Below are 24,674 nucleotides of genomic sequence, written 5' to 3'. Positions count from 1 at the left end.
CTTCTAGGAAGCAGCTGAATTGGCATCAGCCTAGGGTTGGTCGACCAGTTACAGTACTTGCTTTGCCACTAACTAGTTGCAAAATACTGGGTAGATTAGTGTCAGCGGACATCAACAGCCTTGGCTATAACGTAAAGAAGTTGTACTAAATCATCACTAAGATTGTTTTTAGTTTTATTTATTTTTAATTTATTTTTTTAAATTTAATTGATTTATTTAATTCTTGGCTGCTTTGGGTCTTAGTTGCGGCACGCGGGATCTTTGTTGTGTTGCACAGGCTCTTTGATGTCATGCACAGGCTCTTTGTTGTGGCACGTGGGCGTCTCTCTAGTTGTGGTGCGCAGGCTCCAGAGAGCGTGGGCTCTGTAGTTTGTGGCACGCGGGCTCTCTAACTGAGGTGCGAGGGCTTAGTTGCCCCGAGGCATGTGGGATCCTAGTTCCCCGACCAGGGATTGAACCCGCCTCCCCTGCATTGGAAGGCGGATTCTTTAGCACTGGACCACCAGAGAATTCCCTCCTTTTAGTTTTAAATTTCTAGGGACTTCCCTGGTGGCACAGTGGTACAGAGTCCTCCTGCTAGTGCAGGGGACACGGGTTCAAGCCCTGGTCCGGGAAGATCCCACATGCTGCAGAGCAACTAAGCCTGTGCGCCACAACTACTGAGCCTGCGTACCACAACCACTGAAGCCCACACGCCTAGAAACCGTGCTCCGCAACAAGAGAAGCCACCGCAATGAGAAGCATACACAGCGAAACGAAGAGTAGCCACCCGCTCGCCGCAGCTAGGGAAAACCCTTGTGCAGCAACAAAGACCCAACACGGCCAAAACTAAATAAATAAAATAAATTTTAAAAAAATAATAAATTTCTACAGTTATTCATAACATAATCCACCTTCAGTAAACATTTATCAAGTGCCTAGAATGCACACAGCGCTGTGCTAGGGACTGTGATGCAGGCGATTCACACTGTCCCTCCAGTAAGCAAAGTTTTCCACACAGTAAGCAAAACATCTTAAGATGGCCTAACACCTTTATCAGATTATTACAAATTGCTCTGATTTCTCTTTATCTACCAATTTTAAACACTGTAAAAATAATAAACTGTTGTAACATAGACAGTTTAGCAAATAAAGAAAATAAATCAATGATAATACCAATTTGAAAAAATTACTATTTTCATTTTGCTGAATTTCCTGCTAAATTTTTCATATGTAGATTTTACATGAAATTTATATCCTGCCCTTTTCACATATCATAAATATTGATAATTTTCATTGCTAGAAAATTGATAAATACTTTGTAATAGTTAAGCTCAGTAAAATTGTTTTCTTTCTTATTACAATAGTAATACTCACTGAAAAAAACTGAAAAATAAAGATGAACATAAAAAAAAACCTTTTAATCCCACAACCAGATTTAATCTCCGACGACAATTTGGTGGAGAGTAGTCTTGGCCTTTTTAATGCATGAAACTCTATGTTTCGAATTAAAACATGATGCTTATCATATGTATTGTTTAATAATATATTTTTAAAATATTCCCACGTCCAAATTTCACGCTTTCTCTTACACAATTCCGTACTTGGATCCTTCTGACTTATAGATAGAAACGCAGCATCTGTATCTCATTCAGTGTCTTACTAAGCACCCAGAACTGTGCTAGATTCTGAAAATAGTCCAAAGGAAACAAAAGACTTGGGATTGTGCCTGTGCAATTATAACACTGTTCAGGAGATAACTTGACAGGAGATTTATTATTCAGTACGGAACATACATTTTCTTTAAAATAATGCTCTAAATTCCATTCATTCATTCATTTATTCATTCATTTAGGCTCTGTTGGGTCTTTCGTTGCTGCGCGCGGGCTTTCTCTAGTCGTGGCGAGCGGGGGCTACTCTTCGTTGTGGTGCGCAGGCTTCTCATTGTGGTGGCTTCTCTTGCTGCGGAGCATGGGCTCTAGGTGCGCAGACTTCAGTAGTTGTGGCTCATGGGCTCAGTAGTTGTGGCGCATGGGCTCAGTTGCTCTGCGGCATGTGGGATCTTCCTGGACCAGGGCTCGAACCAGTGTCACCTGCACTGGCAGGCGGATTCTTAACCACTGCGCCACCAGGGAAGTCACCCATTTAGTTTTATCATCTGTATTCAGATTATTCTAATTTTGTGTAATCTCCTGTTGATCCTTGTCCTTACTTCTAACTTCTTAGTTTCATATTCTTAGGTGTGTTTTAAGTTTTCTATCAGCCTGCTTTTGACCACTCCAACAGTAAGAGTGTCGTCAAATTAGGTGGAATTCATTAGTTTCAGAGTATTACGTCTGGTATCTCCCAACAGCTTCATAAACTAATGTAACTTGTCAGTGGTGCGTCATTTGCACTTTATATGAACATATTTGAGAAAAACTGAATTAATCTGATAGGATTTCAAGAGATCTATCACATCCTGAAATTAAGATTCTGTATTCACTTTAAAAGCCATTGTTCAGGGACTTCCCTGGTGGCCCAATGGTTAAGAATCCGCCTGCCAATGCAGGGGACACAGGTTCAAGCCCTCGTCCAAGAAGATCCCACATGCCCCAGAGCAACTAAGCTCATGTGCCACAACTACAGAGCCTGTGCTCTACAGCCCGTGAAAAACAACTACTGAAGCCCGCACGCCTAGAGCCCATGCTCCACAACAAAGAGAAGCCACCACAGGGCTTCCCTGGTGGCGCAGTGGTTGAGAGTCCACCTGCCGATGCAGGGGACATGGGTTCGTGCCCCGGTCCAGGAAGATCCCACATGCCGCGGAGCGGCTAGGTGCGTGAGCCATGGCCACTGAGCCTGCGCGTCCAGAGCCTCTGCTCCACAACGGGAGAGGCCACAACAGTGAGAGGCCCGCGTACTGGGGAAAAAAAAAAAAAAAAAAAAGAGAGAGAAGCCACCACAATGAGAAGCCCATACACTGCAACAAAGAGTAGCCCCCGCTCACCACAACTAGAGAAAGCCCCCACGCAGCAATGAAGACCCAATGCAGCCGGAAAAAAGAGAAAAAAAATTAATTAATAAAAGCCATTCTTCAAATTCATTCAAGGAAGCAATCAATATCTCCAAATATCTCATTTTATAATCACAAAAATTACAATTTCTACGTTTTTCAACTTTAACACATTTCTAAGAAAATTTGTGAAACAAAATTAGAATAAAAATACAGTTTTCTTTTCATTCAAATTGTATCAAACATGATATAATTTTATATGAAATATATATATAAAATTTCATTCAAATTATATCAAATGTCATTTCCCTATGTTCTTAGTTTTTGAAAACATGATTTTTAATGACTACCTTTATGGTATAAATGGATTTTTCTGGTGTCAAATTTTCTTTTTTTTAATAATTTGTTTGTTTGTTTGTTATTTTGCGGTACGCGGGCCTCTCACTGCTGTGGCCTCTCCCGTTGCGGAGCACAGCCTCCGGATGTGCAGGCTCAGCGGCCATGGCTCACGGGCCCAGCTGCTCTGCAGCACATGGGATCCTCCCAGACCAGGGCATGAACCCGCATCCCCTGCATCAGCAGGTGGACTCTCAACCACTGCGCCACCAGGGAAACCCCTAATATTTTTTAAAAAAAGTATTTATTTATTTGGCTGTGCTGGGTCTTAGTTGCGGCATGCAAAATCTTCGTTGCCACGAGTGGGATCTGCAGTTGTGGCATGTGGGATCTTTTAGTTGTGGCATGCGAACTCTTAATTGTGCCATGTGGGATCTAGTTCCCTGACCAGGGATCAAATCCAGGCGTCCTGCATTGGGAGCATGGAGTCTTGGCCACTGGACCACCAGGGAAGTGCCTCTGGTGTCAAATTTTCTAAAAAAAATTTTTTTTAATCAAATGTATTTTGGAAGATACTTATTTCTCCACTGACACTGTTTAAAACTTTGACAAGGGATATATGTATATGTATAGCTAATTCACTTTGTTATAAAGCAGAAACTAACACACCATTGTAAAGCAATTATACTCCAATAAAGATGTAAAAAAAAAAAACTTTGACAACACTAAATATCCCTCTTATGTCTTATAAATGTAGCCTGGCTAAATACTATTCATCTCTTCAGCGCAGCTACCCGTGCATATCTTTAACATCCTGCATTTATTACACTGCACTGCAACTGCCTATATACTTGTCTATTTCCCTAATTTGACTGCAAGTTCCTTGAGGACAGAGACTGTAACTTAATCACCACTGTTTCCCTAGTACTTACACAGTACTTGACATACAGTAGGCATTCAACATATATAAAAATGAACAAATTAATGGACTCAACAGTATTTTATATATCAGTGCTGAAAGGAGAAAAGAAAGAATTATCTTCAGAATTTAATTTATTTCATAAGCCTGTACTTTCTAGGTTGAAAATTCTTAGTCCACTATTAAGTAAATAGAACTAAGAATTCAACACATTTTAACCACAATGTCTGTGGTTACTGATACTTAACAACAGGGTACAGATTTTCCCATTCAAGTAGTAGAATCACAGCACCAGTAAGTCGGTCAACATAAAGCAAGAGTACCCAGTAAAATAGCTGTGATGTAGTCTGACAAATGCAGAATCATGTTATGTATCTGATACGATCAAAGTTCGCGTTTGCTTACCTTGCGGGAAAAGTCTGTAGCTGGTTGTTTGCAAGATGCAAGATTCGCAGGTGCGGGTGCCCCACCAGGACGGGCACACACTGATCTGTCAGGAGGTTGTTGGTCAGGTAGAGCAGCTGCAGTGCACTCAGACTCTCCTCCCCAGTGCAAGCAGAGGGCAGAGACTCCAGACTATTTGCAGATGCATTCAAGTATCTGAGACTGACAGAACACATGCAAATCATTTCCTTTATGGCTACTGGTTGCCTTCTTGTGTGGAAACCGTCATGCCATCTCAGTATGTAACACTGCCTTTCCGTGCTCCCAAACTCATGACAAAAGTAATTTCCTCCAGGTAGTTTTCTCTGATTGAGCCTACCCAAACAAAATTCCTTCTACTCAACTCATGTAAGCCAAGCAGAGAGGGAAGAATGCAGGCTTAGTTGTGTTCCCGGGATTCTGTGGTAGTCTAATTCTAACCCAGCTTCATGTTTTACTGTCTGCATGACCACCGAAACGATGCTGTTGAGTATCATGTGCACAAATATATGAACTGTGAGGACACCCTTTAGAAAAATGTTTGTCTGATTTTAATAGGATCGTATTTATTTAGCCAATCCCCCTATAATCCCCTAATAATGGGCATATCGGCTGTTTCCAATTGTTTGCCATCATAGACATTATAGTGAGCACCTTCGAGTCCTCACCCAATTATTTCTTTAGGCCATATTCCCAGAAGCAGAATATGTGGGGTCAAAGGCTACATATATCTTTAAGATTTTTATACATATACTGCCAAAATGAGCCCCAGAAAGGCTATATCAAAGTATACTTCAGAAAGCCTATGCCACTAGAAGGATATACGATTGCATTTGCTCGCACCTTTGTCAACACTGAGTATCATAATTCATTTTAATCTTCACCAATCTAAGAAGTAAAACATGGTATGATTTAAAAAATCTGCCTAGCATGGTGTTTGGTACATACAGAACATGCTCAGCAAAAGGCAGCTAATATTATTAAACTTCTGTGTTCTTAAGTCTTCTTCAAACTGTATGATCCACATTGCGAATTAGCTTTTAAGTTGTTGAGGGAACTGTGTGTCTGTTTGTGTCTTCATATATCCCAAAAGTGCTCCGTGCAGAGTTAGTATTAAATATTATTGATTTGCTACAACTGCTAGGTAACTTCCTTACTAAAGATTCTAGAGCTGAAACTAATTTTATTCAGACTGTCATCAGAATGAAATGCACTGTAATGCATTACTAACAAATACTTATTAATTAACAAATGTTACTGCACTAAAACTTTCCAAAAAGAAAATTTCCCTCAAATGTTTTTTTAGAATTTCCAAAGATTTTATTTTTAGGAAACTCCAACCAAGCATATCACATATTAAGAGATGTATCAACTGACAGAGAACAAGCCAGACACTTGAGGGCTAAATGCTTTTTGTGTGCCTCCTGCCGCCTAGTTAAATTACCACTGTTTCTCTCTGCTTTCTCCACGTCAGAATTGAAGAAAAATACTGCCTTCTCCATATTACAGAAAACTATAATTAAAAACCAATTTTCATTTAATGGTGACATACGTGTTAAATAAACCTGATTACAGGTATTAAAATAGGAAGACATACTATTTGTTAATTTACAATGAGAAAATAAATAATACTTTTGGAACAACATAACTTTAAATGCACAGTTTTCAAAGTAGGGAGTAAAAAAGCCCTGCAAATAAAGAATATAACTTAGTGATAGCTTAGCAAAGCTAGAAGCAAAAACTAAATTAACTTCAGTGGTATGCCCGTTTCTCCTAATACAAAAGCTGAAAAGTACCCAAAGAAGCTGTAACAGAATGCTGAAATCTCTATTTGAAGATCAAAGAGGCTTTCTGAGATGAAAGCCTGAACCTTCCTAAGCTCTTTAAATCTGTTTACAACACTGTAACTTCCTAAGTACTTGATGGTTATTTCACCTTTTGAGTTGAAGATTCCTGCCTCATAAGGCAGTGTCATGGGGCTTCCCTGGTGGCGCAGTGGTTGAGAATCCGCCTGCCAATGCAGGGGACAGGGGTTCGAGCCCTGGTCCAGGAAGATCCCACATGCCATGGAGCAACTAAACCCGTGTGCCATAACTACTGAGCCTGTGCTCTAGAGCCTGTGAGTCACAACTACTGAGCCCGTGTGCCACAACTACTGAAGCCTGCGCGCCTAGAGCCTGTGCTCCACAACAAGAGAAGCCACTGCAGTGAGAAGCCCGTGCACTGCAACGAAGAGTAGCCCCCGCTCGCCACAACTAGAGAAAGACTGCATGTAGCAACGAAGACCCAACACAGCCACAACTAAATAAATAAATTTATATAAAAAAAAGACAGTGTCATATTTTATTCCATACAAATTGCAAGTAAGTCTTCACATAGCTGGATTATGAGATAAACACTCTGTAAAGATGGTTCCAAATGTTACTCCAATGACAAGTCCAGGCAATTTGCTTAGCCAATGATTCTGCTCTTCCAAATAAAATCTACAGTACTTACTTTAAGGCCTTAGAGAAGAGGGTATCTGGCAGCCTGGTGAGCAAGTTATGCTGAATATCCAACACCTCGAGAGGGATGTGCTCCACCAGTGCTGGAAGGTTCTGCACGTGATTGTGTCCCACCATTAGTTTTCTAAGACTCAAGCTACTAAGGATTCTAGGGGGATAGAGCACAAAGAAACAACAACAAAAAACGGACTTAAATCTCTCTTCCTGAGTCTTCCCTTGGCTATTTAACTAAAATCAGTAAACTAATAGAATTGTGTTCTTCTAGACAGTATAATCACTGACAGGTGCCTGAGCCAAGAAAGCAGCCACAACCATATGTTTACCCACCACGCACCAGGAAGTCATTCAGGTCATTCTGGGAAAAGGTGAATTAATGAAAGCACACAGCCCAGAACACATCTAAACAAAAAAAGCAATTTGTGTAATAAATCAATTTAGATTTTAGGTCTAGACAGATAGCACCAAAAATTCAGTGAATTTGTTATTATTAATATAATTGATTATAATAAGCTAATAACAAAATTTATTATAACAAACACTACTCCTTATTCAATTCTTAAAATATGCCAGGACATTTAACTATTAGGTCCAGAAGGGTTAAGTGACTTTGATTTGCCAAAGATCTCACATCAAATGTAGTAAATGGTATAGTCAGGATTTGGATTAAAGTCTGACTCCAAAGCTGTGTTCATACCTACTATGCTACAAACCCTCTAATTTACTTTTAAAGACTCCACTAAGTAATAACCTCACATTTCACATTTTGGTACTTTTTAATATACCCCCCCCACACCTCCCAACACCTATATCTTTCCCCTCCACATACAGAAATCCTACCATCTTATAAAGGTCAATTCAAACAGGCATTCTCCATGAAGCATTCTCTAATTATCCAAAGTTCTGAATTTCTAAAACATTTTATTTATATAGTGTAGTGACCAAGGGTGAGGCTTTGGAGTAAGAATGACTACTCCATTCAAATGCCAGCTCCTATTACTTCCTAGTTAAGTGCAATGTTGGACAAATTACCTACCCACTCTAAGCCTTAGTTTCGTTATTTGTAAGAGAAGGATAACAGCACTTATAAAATAAGGTTGATACAGGATTAAATAAGATAATGAAAGTGAAGGTCTTAGAACATTGCCCAGTTCATAATAAATCATCCAATACAAATGTTCTATTATCACTATCATGTCACCGACCTATGCCAGCAACTCTTGTTACATTTTATCAGTTATCTCTGCACAAGTCACCCCAACTATCTGTTTACTAAGTTCCTTGCAGGCCAAGACTATGCCTTAGGCGTTACTGTATTCCTTACGGCACTCACGCTGCCCTGCACTTAGCAGATACTCAATATTTACTGAACAAATGAATCTAAGTACCCTTGAAAGGCAACCCAAATATAGGAAAATTAATTAAATACACACATAATATATACGTTAACACATGCATACCTCATAGGAATCTCTGTCAGGAGATTATAGCTCACATCTAATATTTCTATCTTCTTTGCTTCACAGGCCCAGTCAGGGACACACTCAAGCAGGTTTCTGCAGAAAATAAATAATTAAAAGGCATCATTTAAGATGATGAGTGGAACTCATTCCATTTCACTAGTCTGTAATGTACCGTTGATGGTCCCCTGAGCTCCCTGAGGGCAGAAGCACTATCCCCAAGGCATCCCTGATGCACTGCCTGGAATACAGTAGGTGCTCAATGAATGTCGCTGATAGAAACGTGGAGAGAGACAAGCACACACACATACCTGACACTGGATCAAGCGTGCTGCGGGCTCAATGAAGATACAAAAGCCTTCGGTATAGAAAAGCACATAGGTGGTGGGGTGGGGTGGGAAGGGGAGGAAAGCCTTAAAGGAAGAAGAGGCATTTTAAACAAATCTTCAAAGATGAGTAGGATTTCCTCAAGTAATGATGCGGGGAGAAGAGAAGCAAATTCTGGGAAAAAATGAACGAAATGAATAAAAGTGAGGAAGTAAGGACAAAAGATAACTAGTGGGGGAAAAGTTCCGGATCATTTAGAATGTGAATTCAAATATTTACTAGCGCACTGGGCAGATACTCAGTCACAGGAATTTATTTTCAGATGTTACTTAGCTTCCCCAAGCCTCAAAGTACCTACTGATCGATGGATCAATATGATGAGGCAGAATGAAATAAGTGCTGTAAGAGAAACGCAGATGCTGCTCTGACTGCTTAGTGAAGGAAGCACTTCAAGGCAAGCTCCCTAAGAAATATGACATCCGGGGTAGAATTTGAAGAATGCTGTACACACCGGAGGTGTGCTGGACATTCCAAGTAAGAGGTGACAACATGAGCTAGAGCACAGAGGCAAGAAAAGAATAATAAGCAGTTTGGTGATGCTGGAACAGCCAATACAGAGCACAGAGTGGGAAGAAACAAGGCTAGAAATATCTGATCATGTCTAGGAGGTTGTGACTTTATCCTGCAGACATAGGGGGATCGCTGAAGGGTTGGTGAGCAGTTTTGCACTTTTAGGAGCTCACTCCGTGCATACACGGAGGTCTGGTTGAGGTGGTGATATTAGTAAAAGGAAGCGTAATCAGGAAGCTGTTATAACGAGAATTCCAGACAGGGAACGATGAGGGCCTCAATGAGTAGTAACACACCTGGAAAGGAGGGGAGGGGGGCCAGAAACATGTAGGAGACAAAAATCAAAATGACTTGGAGATGGATTAGACATGTGAGTGGAGCAGAGGGAAGAATCAAAAGTGATATTTAGGCTTTAGCCTAGATGACCAGAGAGGAAATCCTATCCAGAGAAAGGACTGATAGGCTCCAAATGAGGTTGGGAATCATGAATTTCAGTGGTGTCCATCTGGATCTGATTGTCTTATGATAACGCCAAAAGCCAAAACAGAAAACAAGTTAAAGTGCGGGTGGAGGGGTGGATAATAAATTTAATTTTGCACATATTTGAGGTACTTGGAGAAGTACAGGTTGAAACATCTGTTATGAAATTGGACATACAGGTCTGAGGCTGAAGGAAGGAGATCTGGACTGGTGATCTGGGTGATGCTGACATTGAAGTGTAGTGAAATCCTGGGAGTAAATGAGATCATGTCAAATGAGAAGTGCAGTGGGCCAAAGAGAGACCCTGGGATAACTGACCTTTAAAGGGCTAGCTAAGAAAGAGGAGTTAAGGAAGAGACAGAAGAAATGGTTAGAGCAGCATGAAAAAAAATCAGTCTCAACCAGCCAAGGAAACAGCACATTTGAAGAAAAGAAAACAAGATGAACAGTGTCAATACAGAAAAGTTCCACAAGAGGAGATCTAAAGCCAGTTGTGGTGGGGTGAACAAAGGGGAACAGGAAATTGAGCCAAGAAATGCAGATAATTCTTGAGAAATTTGGACAAAAAGGGATGAGAGGGATAAGGGAACAGACAATAACTAGAGGGGTTGCAAGATAAAGGGAACATTTTTTGTTTGTTAAGACAGGAGCTATGAGTGTGCATAGAGACCAAGGAAAAGAAAAACACCAGGGCTTCCGTGGTGGCTCAGTGGTTGAGAGTCCGCCTGCCGATGCAGAGGACACGGGTTCGTGCCCCGGTCCAGGAAGATCCCAAATGCCGTGGAGCGGCTGGGCCCATAAGCCATGGCCGCTGAGTCTGCGCGTCCGGAGCCTGTGCTCCGCAACGGGAGAGGCCACAGCAGTGAGAGGCCCACGTACTGCAAAAAAAAAAAAAGAAAGAAAAAAGAAAAACACCGAACACGCGTGAGAGGAGGAGGAGGAGGAGGAGGACTAACAGAGCAAGGTCCAGGGCAGTGGGAGTGCACGGGATCAAAGGCACAGATGGCTGGACTGGCCTTGAACAGAGGAAAGAAGCAGAGGACGGATATGAATCTACATGAATTTACACAAGGGGGTAGGAAGCTGAGAGAGATCACCCATGATGACCTCTGTATTCCCAGTCAAGTGGGAAACTGAGCCCTGGAGCCAAGGAGATGAGGGGCAGTGGGGCTGAGAGAAGCCAAGCAATTTGGAACAGATGTCAGGACACTCGAAGGAGCTGACGGCAGAAGAGACTCCAGATGAGGCTGGAAACTAAATACATGATCTTCTTCAGTAATGATCAAGCTCAGTGGGGAAGGTCAATCTTAGTCTTGATCCATGTTGGGGTTTTGATGGGAAGATATGACAGAAAGAAATGGATGGAAGGGAATCTAGAACAACAGCTTAATAATAATGATGATAAAGTAACAACAACAAAAAGAAACCTGGCTATCACAGCTAATATTTCTTGAGAGACTTATTTTATGCCAGGCACTATGCTACATATTTTGCGTTTACTGTCTCCTTTAATCTTTTTTTTTTTTTTTTTTTTGCAGTACGCGGGCCTCTCACTGTTGTGGCCTCTCCCGTTGCAGAGCACAGGCTCCGGACGCACAGACTCAGCGGCCATGGCTCACGGGCCCAGCCACTCCGCGGCATGTGGGATCTTCCCAGACCAGGGCACGAACCCCTGTCCCCTGCTTCGGCAGGCGGACTCTCAACCACTGCGCCACCAGGGAAGCCCTCCTTTAATCTTTATGAAAACCCTGAGCATATAGGACTCTGTCCACTGCCCCTTGTACCTGCTTCTAGCACTCTATACTCACAGCACTTACGATGCTGCCCTCTTACTGCTTATTTGATGGTCAAACTCTCCACTAGACTGTAAAACTCAGCCAGTGACTCCTGAATGCCTAACGCAGTATTAAAAATGAATGAAGGAAAGAAAGCAAACTTCATTTACATTTGTTCTTGACCACAAACAGAAGAAATAAAATCCTGAATATAATTAATATCTCTCTGAAAATCAGATTAACATGGGTCACAAGAGTATCAAAAAAATAAGAGAACAACATTTTAAGTCACTAAAAACCAAGACTTATCTGATTCCAATTGGAAAAAGAAAATCACTGCCATGCAGAGGAAAGAGATCTTTGTTTACAACTCATGCTAAATCCACAAACTTTAACAACGAGTAATTCAGAGGCACCTTCCTGTTTCAAGAGGACCTTCCTTTATCTAAATAGCATGGCCATTAAACTTAATCCTTCACTCAACCTTTGCTCTTCTCCTGGTTATCCAAATATTTCAATGTATTAGCATTTCTTGTACCTCAAAACTGTGCAAGTGCCCACAGACATCTCTTAAATACAGGAATCAAGCAAGCGCCACCCTCATGAGACACACTCACCGGGAGAGTTCTAGAGAAGTGAGCAGACTGGGTACTGGATAGACATTCACTGCTGTCAGCCCTAATCAGAAAACAGATTGGTGTTAGTGACGTTCTCCAAAGAAGAATGTAACTGAGAGTAAACAAGGGGGAAAGCTAATGAAAATTGATGTCACCTACTGACATGAACTAAAGATGAAAACCAGTGGGTATCGCAAAGCACTGAGCTGATCTCCCTGTGCTACACTGCTGCTTCCCACTAGCTACTTTTAATTAATTAATTTATTTATTTTTGGCTGTGTTGGTTCTTCGTTGCTGCACTCAGGCTTTCTCTGGTTGTGGTGAGCGGGGGCTACTCTTCATTGTGGTGTGTGGGCTTCTTATTGAGGTGGCTTCTCTTGTTGCAGAGCACGGGCTCTAGGTGCACGGGCTTCAGTAGTTGTGGCTCGTGGGCTGTAGAGTGCAGGCTCAGTAGTTGTGGCACACGGGCTTAGTTGCTCCGCAGCATGTGGGATCTTCCCGGACCAGGGCTCGAACCCATGTCCCCTTCATTGGCAGGTGGATTCTTAACCACTGGGCCACCAGGGAAGCCCATTCCACTAGCTACTTTACATTCAGTAGTGTATATATGTTGATGCTACTCTCACTTCGTCCCAGCTCAAGAGGAAGGGGATCCGGGGACGTGTGTATGCATGTGGCTGATTCACTTTGGTGTACAACAGAAACTAACACAGTATTGTAAAGCAATTATACTCCAATAAAGATCTATTAAAATTAAAAATTTATAAAAAGCAGTGGGTAACTCACATTGACTAACTTTATTTAACTGCTTGATCCCCATTTGAAAACCAAATACGACAACTAATTGGAGGATTTTGGGTACTGCAACGGAGTCACACTGGATCAGGCAGCTGTTAAATGTTAATAATTGCTTAGCTTATTAACCTTAAAAATGAATAACTGAATTTTCCCTGGCAACGTTTTTTTTTTTTTTGCGGTACACGGGCCTCTCACTGTTGTGGCCTCTCCCTTTGCGCAGCACAGGCTCCAGACGCGCAGGCTCAGCAGCCATGGCTCACGGGCCCAGCCGTTCCGCGGCATTTGGGATCTTCCCGGACCGGGGCACGAACCCGTGTCCCCTGCATTGGCAGGCGGACTCTCAAGCACTGCGCCACCAGGGAAGCCCAACATCTTAATTTTTAATTAAAGCAAAACAAATAAAGAAAAGTACAGTAACCCTAAATGTATAGATCAATGAATTTTTACAAAAGAACACACTGGTATAACCAGTAGGCAGATCAAGAAACAGAGCAGTACCAGCTGCCCGGAAACTTCTCCTCATCCCCCCTCCCTCTAGTCACTACCCCACATACAGATTACTTTTACCTATTTATGTAAATATACACATCATTATATATAATTTTTTTGTCTGGCTTCATCACTGAACATTGTGCTTGTGAGATATTTGTTCATATTAGTGAATATGGTTGTAGTTCATCCATTCTCATGGCTGTATAGAATTTTTCCTGGGAATATACCACAATTTATTTACCCATTGTAGAGTTGATGGGCATTTTAAGTCTTGTCTAGCTGGGGGTTACTATGAATAGTGCCTCTGTGAACATTTTGTCCACGTCTTTTGTGGACTAACATAAGCATTTATGTTGAATACAAGCTTAGGAGAGGAACTGCTGAGTGAGGTGGGTGCATATGTGTGACTTCAGGAGATACTACCATGCAGTTTTCCAAAGTGGTTGCCCAACAACGGGCACTGGTATTTTCAGCCTTTTTTATTCTCGTCATTCTGGGAGGTGTGCAGTGGTGTCACACTGAGGTTCCAATTTGCATATCCCTGATGACCCTGGTGTGATGGCACTTCCTATGCTAGCTGGCCATTTGGAAAAATGCTTTTGTGAAGCTGAAAGCTGAGTTCTTTACTTTTGAGGTGTCAAAACTTCAAGTGTTGATGTGAATTCTTCCAGGTTGTACAATTTAAGGATTCTGTGAACAGAACAAGCCCCATTAACAGTACTGTGACAGAATCTACTAAGAAGGCCTACATGTATGTCAATGGGTCTTCTCCCAGAGGGCCAGTCATTCAGAGTCTCTAGATACTTTAAGAATACACATTAGGCCTGATAACAAGTATTTCCAGGACAAAAGAACTACTACCATCTCACAACATGTATAAACAGCACGACTCAACAACAGCCCTAACAATTAATCTAAGCTACAATTTGAAGCTTCTGTAACATGATAAAAGGCAATGAAAAGAGAAGTCTTAACTCTCTTTTATCCTAATAATATATTTTAGCGATACAGAAAAGGGAATAAGGTAATAAATATTCTTTCACCCATCACCTAGCTTTTAACAAATCGTGACATTCTGCCTTATATGCTTCAGCCTTTTTAAGAATTAAAACGCTGCACATACCAAGAGGCAAGCACCATCCGGAATATGATTTTTATCATTCCCATGGATTCTTTCATACTGTCATGGCATACTTAGAGCTAAGCAGACAACATTTTTATGTGTTTTAAAATTTTATATAACTAACATAGTGTACTCAACCACTGACTCCTGAATACCTAACATAGTGTTAAAAATAAGAAAGCAAACCTCATTTATGTTTATTCTTGACCACCAGTCAAAGTAATAAAATCCTGAATATAATTAATCTCTCCAAAAATCAGACCAATATGGGTCACAAGAGTATCAAAAAGGGGAACAAAATTTTAAAAAGTCAGAAAAACCAAGAATTATCTGATTACAATTGGCCAAAAGGAAATAACACCATGGAGGGGTAACAGATCTTGGTATCTCATTCTAAATCCATAGGCTTTTATTTTTGTTTTTGTTTTTTTAATAAATGTATTTATTTATTTATTTTTGGCTGCATTGGGTCTTCATTGCTGTATGTGGGCTTTCTCTAGTTGCGGCAAGCGGGGGGCTGTTCTTCGCTGTGGTGTGCGAGCTTCTCACTGTGGTGGCTTCTCTTTGTTGTGGAGTTCGGACTCTAGGTGCACAGGCTTCAGTAGTTGTGGCACGTGGGCTCAGCAGTTGTGGCTCGTGGGCTCTAGAGCTCAGGCTCAGTAGTTGTGGCACACAGGCTTAGTTGCTCCATGGCATGTGGATTCTTAACCACTGCACCACCAGGGAAGTCCAATCCACAGGCTTTTAGAATGAGTAATTCATAGGTACCTTTCTGTTTCAAGAGGACCATTCTTTTCACTGCTGGATATCAAAATATGCACTTTCTTTTTTTGCTCAAAAGATTTCTGAGATTTATCCATACTAATACACAAAGCTCTAGTTCATTCATTTCCATTGCTGTGCAATATTCTATTATATAAATTTATCATTGCTTTGTTTACCCATTTTCCTATTTATAGTCATATTTTTAGTTTTTTTCACTATAACATACAATGCTGTGATAAACATTCTAGGACACATCTCCTATGTGAGTGTCTGGGAGATATTCCAAGCAGGGAAGCTGCTAGAACACGGGCTCTGTGTATCTTACTTCTCTGACACCATCATGCTGCTCTCCATGTTGGCTTTACCAACTCCCCCTGGCAGCGTTTGAGAGGTACTGCTTCTCCACATCTTCAGTAAGCACTTAGTGTTATTATTTTTATTTGATGAGTATAAAATGGTATTATCTAAATTTGCATTTCTTTGACTGATACTTAGTGAAATTAAACATCTTTTCCTTTACTTCTTTAAACACAGAAAAAGTAGTTACAGTTGACCCTTGAACAATGTGGGGGTTATGGGCACTGACCCTCTGTGCAGTTGAAAATCCGCATATAACTTTATATATATATATATGTAAATACTACAACACTACACAATCCGTGGTTGGTTGAATCTACAGATACGGAATCACGGATACAGAGGGCTAACTGTAAAGTTATACTCCCACTTTTGACTGTTTAGAGGATTGGTGCCTCTAAACCCTGCATTATTCAAGGGTCAAATGTATTTACTATTGAAAAAAATCCATGTTTAAGTGGACCTGTGCAGGGAATCCCCTGGCTGTCCAGTGGTTAGGACTTAGTGCTTTCACTGCTGTGGCCCGGGTTCAATCCGTGGTTGGGGAACGAAGACCTTGCAAGCCGCACAGTGTGGCCAAAACAAAACAGAACAAACAAAGCAAAAAAAACTGTGCAGCTCAAACCCATGTTGTTCAAGGGTCAACTGTATAATTTCTTTGGTAAAGAAGAACTCTCTATAAACAGAATGGCCTCAACAAATATGTGGCCTTTTACACTGAAAAATATTCCTGAGGCAAACAAATCACTATTGAAATGAAGGGCTTCTCATTCTGGAACTGAGGCAGTACAAGGTTTTAGACTAGAGATTGGCAAAGTTTTTCTGTAAAGGGCTAAACATTTAGTAATATTTTGGCCTTTGTGGGCCACGTGGTCTCTCTTAAAACTACTCAATTTTGCCACTGTAGCATGAGAGTGGTTAATATGTAGACAAATGAATGTGGGTGTGTGCCCATCAAACTTCATTCACTTAAATTTGAATTTCATATAACTTTCCCATGTCAAAATTATTCTTCCTTTGATTTTTTTAAAATCCAACCATTAAAAAATGTAAAAACCCATTCCACGTGAGCCATACAAAAACAGATGGTAGGCCAGATTTAGCCCCTGGGCTGTAGCTGGACAACCCTTGTTTTAGACCATCACTGATATTCTCTTTTGAACATGCTTGCCCACCCTCCTGACTTCCTGTCATTTTGCAGAATGCCTCTTATTATTATGTTCACTTAGTGAATCTCAAATTGTCCTGCAATGTCTTTTTATGCATATCTCAACCACTGAAGTGTTGACGGCAAACTTAAAGCTAGGTCTCAGTGAACCTCAAACTCCGCTTCGCAGAGTATCTGAGGAACACCCCAGATGCCATCGTTCTTGGAAAGCTTGGACAAGAGCTACAAGAGGAAATACAGGAGACTGGGTAGAGAACTCACTGTTCGAATTGGCGTAGAGAGTTCGAAGGGAGAAGCCACTGAGCGTCAGCTCCCTCAGCTGGTTCCGCTCACAATGCAGCTGCTCCAAGTTGCACAAGGAGCTAAGATCTAAGTCAGTCAGCTGATTGTCCCGCAGATCCATGTGGGTGATGTACTTATTTCCCTCCAGATTCTCAATGACCATGGTTTTCAGATGGTTCATCCTTAATATTCAGAAATAAGAAAATCATTAGAAATAAATTTTACTAAATGTGCTGACCAAAAGAAAAATAGAAGTATGATCCTTTTTTCTCTTTCCTAAACAGCATAAGAATTTCACTACTTGCCTCATTTTGCAAGGTACTAAGTAAATAACCACAGATAGCTGTACCTCGAGTTCTTTGTTTATAAACTAAGTTAGAGACGATCCAGATTGGCAAATACATGTACAAATTAAATAAAGAGAAAGGAAAGGGGACCATGCCCACAAACAGTTTAAAACTTGCACCCAAATACCAAGTACATTAGGTAGGGATGAAGGAATAGGACAAAGGAACAAGAAGATGAAGATAACTTGTCGGGTTAGGAGTAGCAAGGCATTCACGGAGTAAGTACTGGGTAAGAGCAAGAGGAAGCAGTCATACTTCCTCTCACTGCTCTGCCTACTCTCTCTAGTGCTAAGATTCCCATTACCTCAATTAATGAAGAGGAAAATACTCTGTATCAATATGGAATAGTTCAAGGGCAAATTACAGAAAATGACTTCTTTGTTCTCTTCTATATAAGTATCTGATTTAATGCATGCAGGCCTGTTCATTTTCCTGCATTTCAATAAATTTTTCTGTTACTATGTCTTTATAAGGGACATCGATGACTTAGTGTAAATGACAGAACATCCAGTATGTGTGTTTTACTAGCTTCCTTTAGGAAAAGATTATAAATAAATAATATATTTAAAAAGGAAATAAAACTCTTATTAAAAATTGTTAGTAGTAAAACTGTTAACATTTTAATTATAATACAATAGATATCAAGAAGCAACCCAATGATTCAATAGAAAAATGGTCAAGTTTATGGAAAAATACAAACTACCAATAAGTATACAAAAAGACACTCAACTCACTCACCATAAATGCTGATTAAAACAATGAAATACTATTTTCTACCTACTACATTGACAACAAGGAAAAAGACTGCTAAAATCCAACAAAGACTGCTAAAATCTAACGTGATAAGAATGTGATGAAATCGGAGTTCTCATAAAACATTGCTGGGAGGGTAAGTCAGAACAACCTTTGTCTCTACCACATGGTACACCTACCTCATTCATAATCTCTCTGCCATTGAGTGAAAAATGAAGCTTAACTACAGCTTTGAAAACATACAGTGTTCTAAAATCCTAATGTTTTAAAAAGTCTTCATTAAAAGAAAATGTAAAGGTCCATTACAGGTCAGGCGAAAGGAAGGCACGGTGAAGAATGACCTCACCTCAAATCCACATGTTTGACGTGGCTCATACAGTTCAGCACCTCCAGGTTCAGCACTTCCAGTTGGTTTCCTGCCATAACCACTTTATCTAACATAGTGAGTTTCTCATAAACCTTGGGAATTTGACTAAAGTTGTTGAAGGAAATACCCAGGGAGGAAAGCTGTTGCAGATTTCCCAATTCTTCAGGTAAAGTAGTCAGAAAGTTGCCATCGAGACAGAGGGTTTGAAGACTGCAGGAAGAAAACAAAACTTGATGAAAAGTTTTAACTGGAATGGATAGAACTAGAATTATGGATTTTGACTTGTCATTAACTTATTATGAATCCAATAATGATAAAATGCCCTAGGTCTATCTAAATAGTCTTACTAAGATAACTGAAATACAGATGGTCCCTCTAACATCAAGGGTAATCAGAGCCTCTGCTGTTAAAACTGAGGGGCTAGTTACTTCTGCAGGCAAGTAGGTGCTGCTGACCAGAATCCTCATAATTACATGATTTATTTCACTGCAAGAGCTCATGGAACTACCTTCATTCCAAATGCCAGACAAGTTCCTTACGCTGCAAACACAGGAAAAGACAAATCTAGTAAAAGTCAGATACTTACTTCAGCAGATTGCCAATCTGACTCGGCAGGTCGTGGAATCCATTACAGGAAAGGTTGAGCTCGGTCAGGGTAGAAATTTCACATAACAATACAGGAAATGACCCAAGCTTATTATGGGACAAGTTCAGGCCTTTAAGCTGAGAAAATCTAAAAAGCAAAGGCATATTATACTACTGAATGAAAAAGTAATCTATTTTAAATGTCCATCAAAGAATTTGTTCTGCAAATATTTACTGAGCACTCAGTATGTGCCGAACATTATGTGTGGCATAGACACTAAGATAACTAATACCCAGTGCAAGCTGTTGAGAAAACCAGGTCTGGTGCGACAGGAGTTGTTCTCTCTTCTCCTTAAAAATGCAGAAAATCTTGAAAAGCTCACATTGGTACAATTATCTTCTATCAAAGTGAATCAATCATTATTGATATGCTTCAAATGTTTTCCTTTATTAAATTTCTACGTGCGATATACGAAAGCCTTAACAATAATTAATCAACCCATGGACACAGGAATAGCTAACAAACCTTCAGATCAAATCCCATTATAAGTAATTTCTTTTTTTGTACTGAAACTATGCTGGCTCAAAAGTCACTTGAAATGAATGGGCCAGTTAGAGCTTAAAAATATGTTGGTGATACTGAGTTTTACTGTAATGTGATGATATACAACATGAACTAATTTTTAATGCTTCAGTTTTTTTTGGTAGAAGTATCTATATAATGTCTCACTGAGAGGTAGTATCATCATAAATTGGATCCACAGGAGTCACTCCTGTAATTCTACTTAGAAGTATTATACTTCATTACTATACTATTACAAGACGGTAAGGCTGAGGTGGTGTCCTCCACGATGATGAACTGTATCATCTGCTTCTAGATTTGAATCCTTGGTACCTCTCTCTAATGTTCCTCTTCCAAAATTTCAGCTTGAGTACTGATTGTTCCTTCGGCTTGGCACCTTGACTTCCAAATTGCTAATCCAGCCCTCAAACTAGATTAACCCTCTTTTCATAGAAACAGAAGGAAATACTAGAAACCCACTTCCTTAAAATTATAGCTTGTTTTTATTTTTAAATATCAATATTATTAAAATAATTATTTCATTACTAAATATAGGCTTATATTTGAAAACCTTTGCAAAACATTTCAGACGAGGTAAAAATCATGCTTTCTGAAAATTATTCTAGAAATATTAGTTACTAAGTATATAAAATATGTCATTTCAATGTGCATTTATCTTTTTAATCACCATATAATTTGAATGCTTTAATTTCCAATTTCTCTCCTCCCCACAAGAAGCCCAATTACTTACATCATATATTTATTCACTTCCGTCCATTTTTAAAGGGAGGAAGGAGATGAAATGGGTGGAGGGTGGAAATGGGGAATATATTCTAACAAAGGAGATGGGAAAATATATGGGTCATTGCCCCTTAGGACTGAAATGGTTCCTTTATTAGAAGAGAGAGGTTTCATAGCTGACAAAAGACTTCAGAGTTGGCAGTAGCAGGTGCAAAGGAAAGATAAAAGCCCTAACCTTGGAGTGGAATTCTTGAAATCTGGCCTATTTCCTTTAAGTTAGTTAAGTTTGAAACTTCTGATTCAAAAACTTCCCATATACAGAATCTCTCGATTTACCCTAGAGGCAGATCACGCATTGCTGTCAATGACATATAGAAAAGGATTATCCAAACCAAGGGCAGCTCAATGTAACAGAAACTGTGCATCTACCTTCTCTTGTACAGAGGGGAAAAGGGGAGTGGGAAAACTGTGAATAACATTTCTTACTTCCTCTTCAAAACGGAGGGGAAGTTTTCAAATATATATATGATGGTAAACATGCTCGCTTATAGGTACTGATTACGATTCAGTTTTAGTAAGCTAGTCTGGAAACCTATGCCCCACATACTTGTAGAAAGTGTCAAGGCCCCCTGGTCTTTCTAATTGCATGAAGTTGTGTCGCAAGTTGAGGTAGGTGATATCTTGACTGTAGAAGAGATGCTCAGGAACCTCCTCAAGGCTGTGACACGAGAGGTCCACGGTACTGATACGCTGGGACACCACCTGGACAAGGTCAAAGAGAAGAGCCATCTGAGCCAGCCCCAAATGTTTCCCACCCAGCAGAGGATGGGACGGCATTGACACAAAAAGGCACCGATTAAAAAGATGGGAGGGACTTCCCTGGTGGCGCAGTGGTTAAGAATCCGCCTGCCAATGCAGGGGATACGGGTTCAAGCCCTGGTCCGGGAAGAAGCCCTTAGACCACATAACAACTAAGCCCCGTGCACCACAACTACTGAGCCTGCACTCTAGAGCCAGCGAGCCATAACTACCGAGTCTGTGTGCCACAATTACTAAAGCCCGCGTGCCTAGAGCCTGTGCTCCACAACAAGAGAAGCCACTGCAACGAGAAGCCTGCACACTGCAATGAAGAGTAGCCCTCGGTCGCCCACACACAGCAACGAAGACCCATCGCAGCCAAAAATAAATAAATAAATAAATTTATTTATTTATTAAAAAAAGTAAGATGGGAAAGAAAAGAAAGGTCATGAGATCCGATTATTCATTTATAAGAACCAGTTAATTTTTACTTTTTCCTAAAACCGTAAGATGCTTGAAAAACAGAAAGGTATAAGCTGTAAAGTGTCTACAAGTAAAAGGTAAAAAAAAAAATACAAATCATAAAGATGGAAAGTTAACAGTTCATGCAGGAAGTTAAGATGATTCAAAGTAACTGTACAAAACTTTAGGAGGGAGTGTGATACTGAAAGACACAGCCTTTTGCAGCCACACAAGCCCTGTTCCTTACTTGTGCAATTTCTTCATCTGTCACGAGGAAAATTAAATAACCAAGCACACAGCACCACTGCTTAGCATGCAAAAGGTGCTCAAAAAATATTAATTTCTCTTTACAAGGGCAGAAGAATGAAATAGCTATTTAAAATTGAAACTAGTTTTATTCAGAGATTTTATACCACCACAAGTACAGAAAATCCAATAAAGCCAAAACAAGATTTATATTACTATAATAGTAGGCTAATACAACATGGACTGTGAAAATGGGTCTAAAACAAACAAAATATCACTGCAAAAGTCATTCATGTTTTGATGGCATGTCATTATACTGAAACAATCCTTCATGAAGCTATTTAGCTCCATAAAGAAAAATGTGTTTAAATTCTGAAAAGATGGCTAGGAGAACAAGAGAATTTGGAAAATGAAATACAATTTTAGAGCACTTCATCTTTAAAGGCTAGGAAAGCAGAAATTATGCTAAAAAGCCAATTATCCTCAGCATACAGGAATAATGGTTTGTGACAGGATCACAGGCCATGTCCCATCAATAAGTTCAAATTTAAAGTGGTTCATCACAGCTGTGCTAAACACATACAGATACACTAGGCTATGAGTTAGGGAACAGCTCCATCTGTCATTGACCACTATGGTCGAGGGAGAGTCATTTGAATTTCATTGTGTCTCAAATCCTTCAAGGCCCTACCTTTTTCACAGAGATGGTATAAAGGTAAATGCACCTGAAAACACTTTTGTAAGCATTCTGTACTATGCAAATATAAATAATAAGTTAAGGATCTGGGAGAATTCCATTTCATTCACTATGTACTCAGAAAGGCCTAGAGTGATGTGCATAAGAATTATAATTTGATCTCTTGGGAGTAAGTTCAGTTTCAAAATATACTTCTGTTGGGTTTCTCTGCTCTTATCTCCACATCAGGAGGTCTGACAGCTTATCACCTTGGATGATTGCCGCTGCCATCTCTGGTACTCAGCCAAAGTCTCAAAGCTGACGTGATAGGTCTGAGCTTGGGCTCCAGCTGAGCTGAATGCAAGGCAGTACTGACGTCGCTTCACTTCTTCTACCTGAAGAAGAGAAGGGGAGAAAACCAGAACCAATTAAAGTAAACAATCCCAATCAAAAATCAAAGGACAATAACAAGACAAACAACTCAATTTTTTAAAATAGGCAAAAGATCTGAACAGATATTTCTCCAAAGAAGACAGAGGAACGGCCGATAAGCACACGATATGATGTTCTACATTATTAGTTATTAGACAAATGCAAGTCAAAACCACAAAGTACCATGTCACATTCACTAGGATGGCTAAAATCAAAAACACAGATAATAACAAGTGTTAGGTAACAAGCATTAGCAAGCAGACAGAGAAACTGGAACCCTCATACACTGCTGTGGGAATGTAAAATGGTGCAGCCACTTTGGAAAACAGCCTGGCAGTTCCTCAAAAGCAACCATGCAACGCAGCAATTCCGTTCCTGGTATATACCCAAGAAAAGACGCATCCACACAAAAATTTGTATGTGAATTATTAGCAGCATTATTCATAATAGTCAAAAAGTGGAAATACCCTCAATGCTCATCAACAGGTAAATGTATAAACAAAATGTAGTACATCCATACAATGGAATACTACTCAGCCGTAAATGGGAATAAAATATTGATACACACTAAAACATGCATGAACCTTGAAAACGTTATATTAAGAGAAAGAAGTCAGTCACAAAGAACCATATATTATATGATTCCATTTATATGAAATGTCCAGAATCAGTAAATCTATAGAGACAGAAAGTAGATTAATGGGTGCCTGGGGCTGGAGAAGGAATGGGGAGATGACGGCTAAGTAGTGCAGGGTTTCTTTTCAAAGGGCCATGAAAGTATTCTAAAATCGATTATGGTGACAGTTGTACAACTCTGTGAATATACTAAAAGTCACTGAATTGTACACTTTAAATGGATTAATTGTACACTATATGAATTCTGTCTCATAAAGCTGTTTAAAAAAAAAACCAGAGGGGGAATTCCCTAGTGGTCCAGTGGTTAAGACTCCACGCTTCTTCCACTGCAGGGGGGCATGGGTTCGATCCCTGGTCAGGGAACTAAGATCCCGCATGCCGCACAGTGTGGCCAAAAAAAAAAAAGAAAAAAACAAAGGAATACTTATTTAACAGATATGTTGAAGGTGTAGGATTCATAGGGCATAGCCATAAGTAAATTTATTTATTACTCTTTAAATCACAAAACAATCTCAGTTTGATAATTATCTGCTGAATGAATACTTTTTACTATTGTGGGTGCTGGGGACATAACAGGGGAAAAAATTAACAAACCCTCTGCCCTCAATGGAGTTTATATATCAAAATGGTGACATGAAAGCTTCCCTGGTGGCACAGTGGTTAAGAATCCGCCTGCCAGTGCAAGGGACACAGGTTTGAGCC

General features: G+C 40.1%; 1 protein-coding gene across 3 annotated transcripts in view; it reads right to left on the bottom strand.

The window, feature by feature from the left end:
* The window catches only part of PHLPP2 (PH domain and leucine rich repeat protein phosphatase 2), a 73,019-nt gene that overhangs the window by 12,105 nt on the left and 36,240 nt on the right, over positions 1 to 24,674 (bottom strand). For 2 of the 3 annotated variants that reach the window (XM_067721260.1, XM_067721262.1), the window contains 9 exons: positions 23,174 to 23,299; positions 21,330 to 21,484; positions 19,421 to 19,567; positions 18,814 to 19,044; positions 17,347 to 17,549; positions 12,383 to 12,443; positions 8,614 to 8,709; positions 7,149 to 7,304; positions 4,635 to 4,835 (listed from right to left, as the gene is read on the bottom strand). In XM_067721260.1, coding sequence (XP_067577361.1) covers positions 4,635 to 4,835; positions 7,149 to 7,304; positions 8,614 to 8,709; positions 12,383 to 12,443; positions 17,347 to 17,549; positions 18,814 to 19,044; positions 19,421 to 19,567; positions 21,330 to 21,484; positions 23,174 to 23,299 — 1,376 coding nt within the window. The remainder of the gene's footprint in view (positions 1 to 4,634; positions 4,836 to 7,148; positions 7,305 to 8,613; positions 8,710 to 12,382; positions 12,444 to 17,346; positions 17,550 to 18,813; positions 19,045 to 19,420; positions 19,568 to 21,329; positions 21,485 to 23,173; positions 23,300 to 24,674) is intronic. The other variant, XM_067721261.1, reaches the window with a different exon arrangement.

Source organism: Pseudorca crassidens, chromosome 20 (assembly GCF_039906515.1).
Source record: "Pseudorca crassidens isolate mPseCra1 chromosome 20, mPseCra1.hap1, whole genome shotgun sequence".
Taxonomy (NCBI): domain Eukaryota; kingdom Metazoa; phylum Chordata; class Mammalia; order Artiodactyla; family Delphinidae; genus Pseudorca; species Pseudorca crassidens.
Note: the sequence above shows the minus strand (reverse complement) of the source record. Positions and strands in the feature narration are given on the sequence as shown.